The following is an 11,602-nucleotide window of genomic DNA, read 5'->3' on the forward strand; positions in this document are numbered from 1 at the left end:
TATGTATATGTAGATACACATATATGTATATATTCCTACCCTAGGATGGTAAAAGCTGGGTAGGCAGCACGTGAAAATAATGATGATTTTTTCAAATAGGACAGAACTTCATTGTCTAAGGAAGTAAAATACATTAGAACAGGCCATACGAAGTGCCCTCAGAGAGATGGTGGCTCAGTGGAAGGATCAGGCATTACCTGTAGCCAACTTGGCTCCAGTCCCAAAAAATAATCTCTGAAATGTGACTCCAGAAGATGGAGAATGTCAAACCAATACCTCAACAACAACCCGAGGACATTGAAAATTTATTGCCCCAAAGATACAAGAGAGTACCATATTTTTAACAAGGGTAAAGAGATTGGAAAACATCTTCCCGCACGGTGTCACTGCTACAAAAATTATACCTGTGGAGGAGAACGTTTTCAGCATGAAGCTTGTTTCGCTTGTGGAACTGGGACCTCGATGAGTAAACAGCATTGAACTGACTGCCTGTCAGTTCTGTCTCTATACATGTTCAGAATAAGAACATGTATAGAGACAGAAAGTAGATTAGTGGTTGCCTAGGGCTGGAGAAAAGGGATCAGGGAATTCAGATCTCTTTGAAAGGCTCTGCTCCTCCAGGCAGAGTCCAAGTGATTCTTTCTAAGCAAAACCACTCAAAGAACAGCCTCCTTTCCTGTGGGCTTTTAACAAGCTGGAATCAGCTGCATCAGACTAAGTATATACAAAACCAAGGGGTCTCCCATGAGCCTGCAGCTTTAGGCCTGGCAATGACTTCAGGGCCCAGAGGTGCCCCCGCCTGCTCAGACAGGACTTTCCGTATCGAGTTAAGTTCTTGGAGGGTTTCTCACACTCTGCTTCTGGGAATGGAAAATGTGGCGGCCACTTTGGAAAACAGTCTGGCAGCTCTCCTAAAGCTTAAATATAGAGTTATCACGTAACCTAGCAATTCCGCTCCTAGGTACATACCCAAGAAGAATAAACATATATGTCCACCACAAACTTGTACGTAAATGTTCATAGCAGCGTTAATCATAATAGCACCAAAGGGGAAATAACCCAAATGTCCATCAATTGATAAATGCGTAAAACGTGTTACACTATGTAATAGAATATTATTTGGTAATAAAAAGGAATGAAGTCCTGATACATGCTACAACGTGGATGAACCTTGGAAACATGATGCTACGTGAAAGAACCAGTCAAAAGGACTGGTTGTATATTGTAGGAAATGTTCAGAATAAGAACATGTATAGAGACAGAAAGTAGATTAGTGGTTGCCTAGGGCTGGAGAAAAGGGTCAGGGAATTAGTGGGTGATGGCTAATGGGTGTGGGGTTTCTTTTTTTCTAAGATTGACTGGGGTGATGATTGTACAACTCTGTCAATACTGAAAGTCATTGGATTGTACACTTTAAACGGGTGAATAAATGATACAGAAACGATATCTCACTAAAGATGGTGAAAGAAAAAGACCATGGAAGTATGTCACTCCTAAGAGGGTAACGCCTGGTCAGGTTGGGGCACTCAGCCATGAGATGCAGAGCACTCTGGCCTCCTCCTTTTCTAGTAGGCGTCTTTGGCTAAAAGAGGATGGTTGGCCAGACTTGAACTGGCCCTCAAATCCCGGTTGTGTTTCACGCTCGAGTTCTACTCTTAAATATACAAAATAATGGCACCATCACAGTGACATCTGATCCTTCCAGTGACACGCCCAGGAATTAAGAATATTACCGTCAGGACAGTTAAGTCATGCAGCTGAGCAAAATCTTGGTATGTGTTTTTGAAAACATTTTGAAGTCCAGTATTCTTCCCTCTAGCTTCCCTATGTGGTTTTAGACAAGTTACATGACTCTATGAATCTCACTTTCTTCAGCTTAAAATGAGAGCCATTGAAAGGTAATATCTAAGTTTTCTTCAGATGCTAACGTCCTATTATTTTCCATTATTCTCTTTTAAGGTGGCATTCTTTCTCTCCATATTTTAAACACAGTCACGTTCTCTTCTAACTCTTACCAAGCTAGATTCTACTTCCTGAGAAAGAGAACAGCTTGCCACTGTGAACTAGATCCCAACGCAGTCTATATTCCTCTCATGCCACAGACTCCAAACGAATCAATTTATATTAATAAATGCATGCCACCTGAAATTAACTCAGAGCTTTCATGCAAGTACTGTCCAGGTCTATTCCTTATTGTTTCAGATAAAACAGTCTCATTATTTTCCTGTTTCTCGAATTTCTGCCTTACAACTGATGTCTTGGTCCTGCCAAGTTGAACTTGGCTTAAGGGAAACAATATTTGATTTTTCAGAGTAAATCAGGTGGATAGGTGGAGAATTGAGATGGATAGTTGGGTAGATGAATGGCTGGATGGCTGGCTGGATAGATGGATAAGTGGATAGGTAAGTGGTTAAGTGGATGGACAGAAAGGGATGACTGAGTGGATGGGTAGATGGGTACAAAATGGGTGGGTAGGCATTTGTATGTATGTATGTGTGCACAGATAGATCAATAGGCAAATATAGGAAATAAGACTTAGGTAGAATGAAAGATACGCACTCTGTCCCATCTTCACCACTTTGCACTGTGATGTGAGAAGCCCCCAGTTTGGGCCGGAAGAGATTTATCACGTGTTTGTTCCAGAGGAACTTGACCTTCTGGATTTTTCCAACATTGAGGTCAACATCAATGACAAGCATATGACTTGCATCTGGTTTGAGGGATCCTCTGAAAACACAGACATAAAATGTTGTGTCAGTTGGATATATGAATACATAGGACAGTAGCAATCTCTTGTTTCTCCAGACAATGGCTGCTATTGTTGGTTTTGGGCAAATACCTCAAAAATGTCACACATGTCCAGGGGTGAAGAACACACCTTTAAAAAAAGATACTGGACTCTCGATTTGTACCGTCTTAGTTTGTTTCTAGAGAAAAGTCAAATATTTGGGGTGGCATATTAACCCTATAAATTCACTGCAGGACTAATTAATGCAATATCATGTTTAAAGATGCATGTGATTCGGCAGAAAGTCATTTGTGAGGTCTCATATGTAGCATCGAAGTTGTCAGCAAACTTTAACATGAAAATTGTGCAAAAGTTGGTGCAAAAAACAGAGTCTAATTTTACAGCATGCATGGTTAGGCATTCACTCGACTCATACATACCAAGCACCACATATGCCCAGCAAAAGCTAGGTGCTGAGGCTACCACAGCAAGAAGAAGCTGGCCTCAGGCTTCACGTGTAGCCTGTGTCGGGGGACAGAGAGTATATGCTGGAGGGGAATGAGTTGCCATGTAAATGTGCCTGGTCTACGAAGAATTTGATATTCATAAAACCTACGTAGTCTAGAAGTAATGAGCGACATCCCAAAAGGAGTCAGCACGTTTCATTGTAAATAGCGAAGTTCGTCCTCTCTGGGCTTCACTCTTCTTATATGTAAAATGGGAGTGACTTGAGCTAGATGCTGAGACTTCCTTCTGGCTCTGACATTCTAGGATTCAATGGTTCTGTATAATAGAGGGCTAGATTTAGAAAACAGCGTATACCCAATCTTTCACGAACCATCTATTATGGAAGGTAGGGCCATTTCACTGTACTATCAAACTTACTTGAAAATTTCATATTGTTTTGAGTTTCCATTGCTGCCATACAAAGCGATCCTGATGGACCCACTCACTTTCTCTTTTCCAGCCAGGGTGACCGACACCCTATATCTCCAACCTGTCCAAAGAAATACAATCGGTTCCAAGTCATCTTGTTGAAAAAAAAAAAATGACTCCATGGAAGCATTCTTGTTCCCAGCTCTGAATCCCCCATGGGTGCGAGGTAAGGGAAAATATGACCAATAGTTTCCTTCGATGAAGCTGGAGTCCCAGAAATTCAGATTCTCAGCGGGGCTGAGGGACTCAAGGGCAAGTAAATATTATAGTTTGGCACAGTCTCTTGCTTGGACAGCAATGCATGGGCTCTGATGGATGAAGGGAGGCCGGTTACTACACCCGCGTGTCCTCGGTACATGCCACTACGCCAGAAAGGCCGCAGGGAGGCGGAGGTGTTTGTGGCTCCAATATTTGGGTGATTTGGGTAAATCGCCTACTACTCTCTTTTTTGATTTTGATTTTTTGCTCTTTTCACCTGCAGTGGACGGCACCCCATCTACCTGTCCTCAACCCAGATTCTTCCCTGAGGTAAGCAGTTTGGTCTCTATACTTAATCAAGTCCAGAGGTGATTTTGCCCCTTGGGGACATTTGGCACTGTCTGGAGACATTATTGACTGACACGCCAGGAGAATGGACTGGGTGGGTGGAGCGCTACTGGCATCTAGTGTGTAGAAGCCATGGGTTTGCTAAATACTCCAGTGCGAAGGGCCGCCCCTCTCGACAACGAATTATCCAGCTCCAAAATGTCAACGGAGCTGAGGTTGAGAAACCCAGATCTAGAGCTTTCTCTGAACATTTGCACGCATGCGCGCCCGCACGTATGTAAGAGATTTTAGGCTCCGCCCCCCTGGCCCCCTTTGGTAAATAGTATGCAGTGCTATTCTCTATCCTCTCCACCGATCCCTACCCCAGACTAATTCGTCACCCCTCTCTGTCCTGCTCTGCGTTCTGGAAGGCCGCCCCTACCGGGGATCCTTGCTGCTGGCTTTCTGGTGGCTTCTGCGTGGGAGAGCAGGAGGCAGGAATATGCATGTCAGACTTTCTAGATACTGCCAAGCTGTTATCTTTCATGGTCAGTATTGTGAGGATTACATGAACTACTGTGTGTCCAGACTAATTCGTCACCCCTCTCTGTCCTGCCCTGCGTTCTGGAAGGCCGCCCCTACCGGGGATCCTTGCTGCTGGCTTTCTGGTGGGTTCTGCGTGGGAGAGCAGGAGGCAGGAATATGCATGTCAGACTTTCTAGATACTGCCAAGCTGTTATCTTTCATGGTCAGTATTGTGAGGATTACATGAACTACTGTGTGTAAAAAGTGTTTTGTAAAGTGCTACATAAATATTTTTTAAATTTAAAACTCCCTTGGAAAGTAACTGTTCTTCTATCTAGCTGCCATGTAATATTCCTTATTACAAGGGAATCTTGATGATTTTACTATCTCGTGCTTTTTAAATGAGAAGCTGGGCAAAATAGTAACAAAAACGTAGTATGCTCGTGTGTGTGTGTGTGTGTGTATACAGGGGGACTAAGTATGATAGATAATCATGGGGGTGACTTCTTGAGTTACAGTGACTTTGTCTCACTTTGCTCTCCCTCTTCTTCTGTTAATGGACCCAGCCTTCCTGCCACAGGAGTGGATGGACATGTGACTCGGCCTGGGCCGATCACTGGACTCAATCTACTGATCGGGATTATTAGCTAAAGGGGTGAAAGTGAGACCCAAGACAAATGCCATTCTACTGTCCTTCTATCATAGCTTAAGCTGGTTGGAGTTGCGTTTCTGTCAGTTGCTACCAAGGCTCCTAACTAATAAGGTTGATATATCTTTTAAAATTATTTTCAACTTTTAAATGGGTAAAATGAAAACTTATGAGTAAAGTTACCACTCTCTCCTGTGTTCAGGAAAAACGTTTGTCCCATAGCACTGGTGTTCCCTCGAAACTGGTCAGCATAGTGCCCCATTTGGGGGCATCCTTCCTCTGGGCAAGGAAAACAGCTATTCTAGTGGGAAAAAAATTGTGGGTGGTAGGCCTTTGACTCAAGCACTCACTCACTCAATTAATGAATTCATTTTCCTATCTATCATCTATCTATCCATCCATCCTTCATCTGGCCTCTCATCCACCTGCCCATCCTTCCATTCACCTATCCACCCTACCCTCCATCCATTGACCCATGCATACATGTATCTATTGGAAATTTTCCAGAATGAAAAGTTGAGTATCTAGGGAAGGCCCAGCACAGTCAGGTCTGTGCTGACCCCTCCTGCCGACCCCGCTCCCTGGAGGAAGAAGCCTCTGTGAGGCTCAGCATTTCCAGTACCTCCTCCCATTTGATGTAGAGTTACATTTCTGTTCTGTTCCAAGCCTCGGGGACAAAACCAACAACAACAGAGCCACCACCAACATCTTTCCCGGGCCGCTGATATGACTTACCTCCTGAAACTTGTTGTAGGAGGCACACGGGTAGCCCAGGAAGCCATCGGGGTTGAGGAGGCTGCTTGAGTAGTACTTGTAGCTCCTCAAGTGATTGCAAGCTGCAAAGTCTCGGGTGCCTGAGAAAGCAGAGGCCATGGCTGTTCACAGAGGCACTTCACTTTTGAAGCCCGAACCATCCTGACTAAGTAAGGAAGCACCTCTACACTTCACATATAGACGTGGCCATTCCTGAACACCTTGGTCACAATTCAAACTTTCTGTCATCGATGTTGACTTACTTTGGGGCAAGTAAGAAATTTGGGGAATGGTTTAGTAATGGTGTTTGGCTAGAGTCACTTCCCTCTACCTCTCACTGTGGCCATTTGCTGGTGAGGGCCTCCTTAGGGCCTGGCAAGCGCTGGGGAGCGACAAGTGCTCACAAGCACGTTTGTCCAATCCTCCAGGGGCCAGGCATCTAACATAAATAGATGACGAGGGTTGGAGGCCTGGGGGTGGGGAACGAGAAACAAATACATATAGAAAGAGAGAGGAGAGGCGAGGAGAGGAGAGGAGAGAGGAGAAAGAGAAAATAGCAATAGCTTTGAAAGGGGATCTTACACAGATCGGCCAGTCATTGAATGTTAAAGGCCCAGATTGTTTGTCTTCTGATTTTTCATGAGAAGCCAGCATCTTGACTTTTACATGAAAATGCTTCCATACTTAAATGATAGCAGTTCAACCATTCTGAAACCAGTCACTGTGAAGGCCAATCACATGGCGCTCTGGGTGGCATCCCACCTGAGGGCATCCCACAGTTTGGCATCCCGCAGTTTGAGAATCTAAACCGCACTGGACAGGCCTTTCACTTAAACCAAGCTTTTCTGTGCCGACGGGCCCCAGGCCGAGAAACCCCGCTCCTCACTATTCCAGGCACAAGGTAAGAGCAGTGGAGACCGAGATCACTGTGGCCTGTGGCCGCTCTCTCACTGTATTTTATTGACCATCTTTTTCTTTAAACCAAAGTCTCCGTGTTTGCAAAATCGTTTTCTCATTTCTCTAGCTGCTTGGTATAAAACTTTCCATGGAGTGACCCACAGTGACCCCAGACATACCTGGGGACCATTTCTGGGGGGTCTGGGGAGCTTTATCAACCACCCATGGAGAACGGAACAGTTCCCTTTGTGCTGGGGGGATTAGCCTTCCACAGCCCCCAGCTCTGCCTGCCCCACCGCCCAGAGACTTCCAGCTGAAGCCGGTTCCCTGCCCTACGCCAATGCTCATTACCAGACAACACAACCTGTTTCAAACTTAATTGTTTCTTTCATCCAAAATTGCTGCCCAGGGATCCCATAATAGAGGAGCAAGAGGATTTAATTGTTCCTCAGTGCCCAGCGCCGGGGCGACCGGGAGCCCCACACAATAGCAGCACACTCCAGTGTGCAAGGGCTTGTTCACTCTAAATTGCCTCTTTAATTAAACCTGGGCTCCCTTCTATTATGTGTGCCCTGCTCGTCACTTCTGGGAGGGGGCAGCTCTCATTGTGACTCTGGTGTTCCTTCGGCGAGCAGGACAGCCGCATCTTCGCGGGGGTTACCTGATGCCAAGTGGAGAGGAGGTCAAAGGCTCCATTTACTGCACGTTGGCTGTTGCTTTATCGACTCTGTTCTTTCACAGTCAACACATAGAATATTAAAATGCCACAGAGGGTCGCTCAACTCAATTTAATGGACTGTACTGAGTACTTGCTTTGGGCCAGGCCTTGAGCAGGGTGTTGGGGTATCTGGGATGCTCAGGACATGGTCTCTGGCCTCAGGGACCTCCCAGCTCAGAGACGTAAACACTAAAATGAGATGATCACAGACTCAAAGCCTCCACCTTCAGTGAGAAGAGCAAAGCCTGGTCTTAGGGCTGGGGCAACAGGAATGGAGCAAAGGCCAGAACAAGGGCAGCTAACGGAGATGGTGCTTTAGGGGCACAGCCTCTGTCTCAGATAAACGGAGACACCCATGTGGACAAAAAGGGGCCACATGCTAAACCCGACAAGCTCAGGGGAGGCCTGCATGGCCGGCCTTACAAACTCAGAGATCAGAAGTTACTACATAGGATGGTCTGAAAATAAAAATCCCTAACTACAAGCGGGTCGTAGTGGGCAGTCACGTCCTAGGCCTCTGGCGTCCTCAGCAAAGGTCAGTCCTTATGGTAAGTGAGCCTGTCTCTTGTCTATGCACATCTAAGATCACATAGCTTTGAAATGTCACAGTAATCTCCTTTTGCAGACCCCTCAGGGCACGACTTCTGGCACCAGCGCACAAGACCACGGAACCCTCATTACTATATTATTCCCCGCAAACCATCTCTGGGTGCTGTACATGTTAATTATGAAGTATCTTGTACTCGCCAGTGTAAAAGAAGTATGTATCTTTCTTTTCTATTCTTTATCCGATCCTAGAGATGCACGCTCCCCACTTTGCTTTCTTCTGCCCCCTTAATCTACCACCAACGGATTTCATGTAACCCTCCTTACCTCTCCTCCTTTGATTCTAATGCATAAAACAAGCTGCAAAACTACCATTCTCTGGAGCATTTTCTCAATCTGTTGAGATTTTGCTTCCCGGCAATTGTTGGCAGTTTGGTTCAAATAAACTCATACAAATTCTCTGCAGGTTTGGACATTTTCACATTGACATACGCACGTCTCATTCCCCTGGACCTTCAGGTCTCTGCCTCTACGCACACGCTCCCCAAGCTCACAGAGCACATCCCACTGGTCTCCTCTCCAGCTCAGTCCCTTCTCAGTCCCAGTATCTGATAATAGCAAAGGGCAAGGAAGCCGAAGCCCTTCAAACCTTTGCTTATGCCCTCCAAGGAGCAAGAACTGAAGCCAGGCTAGGGTGGGGCGGAGCCAGAGCTGGGAGTTCACCGATGTGCCTGCCCAGCTTACGTCTCAGCATCCTAATAAGGGCGGAGGTGGTGCAGTCTGGGGCATGAGGTCGGGGCTTTGCAGCCAGAAATCTCGCTTCAGTATAACTGGGCAAATTTTTGAACTCTTCTGACCCAGTTTCCTCAAGTGTAAAATAGGGCTCGTCAGAGTAACTCTCTCATGACATTGGTGTGAAAACGCCTGGGACAGACTGAGCACAGCGTAAGCGGTGACACATTCAGTACTATGAAGACAGACCACACATTCTGATTCCCCCGCAAGCAGAGCAGCCGCTGTCTTGCTTTTTCTAATTTATATACCTTCCCATAGTCCGTTCATATCAACGATGGTTGAAAGGATATTTTTCTGACAGCCAGGCATTTGCTTTCCTCCATTTGGATAGAAATCCAATTGGCCCACCTTTTGGCTCATTCCAAAACCTCAAACATTGGAAATAATGTTTCCAATGAGGGGGGAGGTAAGTGGTCCCAAAGTGAGATTGTGGCCACACAACGTGTTCAACTTCTTCCAACCGGAGCAAGAGCCTCCAGTGGAACAAACTATAAGCAACGCTTTGACAAAAGAAGTAAGAAAAATATTCAAAGATTAACTCTGAATTTCGCAAGTACAGTCAAGCATCAATAGTAAATATATCCGACATTCTGAATATTAGCAGACTAGGGAAGGGCACAGGGTTTGAAGACTGAGCAACAATCTTTCATGAGCTAGAGAAGTCTGGGGCCATAGGCTGATACCGCTGGCACTAGACTGGCTGTTTATTTGTGATGCATCCATTCAAGTGGTTGGTGCCCAAGCTATTCCTGTGGTGATCATTTTGAATGCCATCCCTTCAGAAAGTGTGTGTGTGGGGGGCGGGATACCTGGACCCACTGTATCAGTCATAGCTGATCATTGAGGTGGAGTAGGAAACTTACCTAGGAAAGGGACTATGGGAGCAGAGTCTGTGTGGATCACATCCACAAACATGGCATCAGATGGGTCCAGCCGAACCTCCTCAGGTGTGCCCTGGAAGCATGGCTCTGCCGGATCCAGTCCTGAAAGGGGGAAGTGAACAACGAGGCCATATTCTTCAACAAACCAGGATCTAAACCCTGTACCCACAAAAGCATGGGGATTCCTGGGCAAATGGCCCCGTAGCCTAGTAGCCATGGATTAGGGGAATATGGTTTCTGGTATGCTTGGGAGAGGCTGGAACAGAGAGGCTGGAAGTCAAAGGACATCCAGAAACGCCCAGGGCCTGGGTCCCTGGAGGATCTCGGTGGTGCCCTTGACCCCTCATCTCCCTTTTCCTTCTTTTCCTCTCGCGGGTAACTATTTGGCCACTGCTCTCCACCACTGCAAGCTCCTTGGCCTCAGCCAGCTGCCTCCAGTCCCAGAACCCCGCACTGTCTATTCCTCTGTGTTTTTGCTTATGCTGTCCCCAGGCTGTGGCTCACTTCCCCTCAATCTCCCCTAATCTAAAAATAGTTCCCCTCCAAGACCCGACTCAGACACCACCTCCTCGCGAAAAATTTAACCTCTCCTTTCTCAGCCCATTCCATACTAGTTGTATAGGATTATTTTACATTTATCAATTCCGCTTTGAATTTTATTTGCCTGCTTTGTTGTCTGCCTCCTGGCGAGACTGCATTTCATTCCCTGAGGCGGGGGCTGTGCCTAGTTCATCTTCAAAGAGAAGCAGCGGGTGGTAGGAGCGTGGCACCCAGGACCCAGTGACCTGTATTCTAGCCCTGGTTCTATGCAAGGTCAAGTGGCTGTCCCCCCTGAGCTTCAGTTTCCTCATCTGGAAAGTAGGATGAAGAACAACCTACCTTATGGGGTTATTGTGAAAAATCTCATGAAAAGATGTAAGAGAAAGGATTTTACAAGCTGAACATTCTCCACTAACATAAACTATTATCCCCTATCCTTCGCCCTGGGCCACGGGGACATTCATTAAATGTCGAACCGTTCGCCCGAGTTACACACTGATTTGGCTGCACAAAATAAGTAGTTGTCTGTGTCTATGTCTTGTTTTGCCTAATCATTCATTCATTCATTCATTCACTCATCATTTGTTCGGTATTGACTGAGCACCTCCTGTGGCAGGTCTCAGCTAGCCACTTTGATTTTCTGCCTGTGCCTGGCACAGCAAAGACAACCAATAAGTATTTGTGAAACTGATGAATCAATGTAAAAAATTTTACCTTTTTTTTGCTCAGCTATACTCTAGCAATAATAATCCTGAATTCGTGGGTTTAATGTCTTTACAATCATATGTTTTCTAATACACATGAAAATATATGGGCGATTATTTTTTCAAGTCGGGGCATCACCTAAAATCAGTTCCCGGAGAACCAGTAGGGGCGCCCTTGGCTATGGGAAGTGCACAGGTCTGAGCTTCCCCGCCGGAACCCAGGCCCGACCCCCGCGCCCCCTACCTGTGATCCTGCCCACGCGGCCCCCCAGCCTCCTGCCCGCTTCGGCGGCCGCGTGCGCGCCCAGGCTGTGGCCGATGAGCTGCACGTTCTCAAGGCTGTAGCCCAGCTCAGTCTGCGGAAGGATGGCGCGTCAGGTCCCCCAGGCAGGGGCGGGGGGGGGG

The 11,602-nt window shown here is 46.4% G+C and overlaps 1 protein-coding gene across 1 annotated transcript in view; it reads right to left on the reverse strand.

Moving 5' to 3' along the window:
- Positions 1–340: 340 nt before the first annotated feature.
- LOC102897551 (pancreatic lipase-related protein 2) overlaps positions 341–11,602 on the reverse strand; it is a 20,327-nt gene continuing 9,065 nt past the window's right edge. The window contains exons 6-13 of the mRNA XM_006920835.1: positions 11,442–11,553; positions 9,936–10,055; positions 9,321–9,440; positions 6,099–6,217; positions 5,535–5,664; positions 3,614–3,725; positions 2,560–2,727; positions 341–404 (exon numbers count right to left, since the gene is read on the reverse strand). Of these exons, the coding sequence (XP_006920897.1) occupies positions 341–404; positions 2,560–2,727; positions 3,614–3,725; positions 5,535–5,664; positions 6,099–6,217; positions 9,321–9,440; positions 9,936–10,055; positions 11,442–11,553 (945 nt within the window). The remainder of the gene's footprint in view (positions 405–2,559; positions 2,728–3,613; positions 3,726–5,534; positions 5,665–6,098; positions 6,218–9,320; positions 9,441–9,935; positions 10,056–11,441; positions 11,554–11,602) is intronic.

Source organism: Pteropus alecto, unplaced genomic scaffold (assembly GCF_000325575.1).
Source record: "Pteropus alecto unplaced genomic scaffold, ASM32557v1 scaffold177, whole genome shotgun sequence".
NCBI lineage: Eukaryota > Metazoa > Chordata > Mammalia > Chiroptera > Pteropodidae > Pteropus > Pteropus alecto.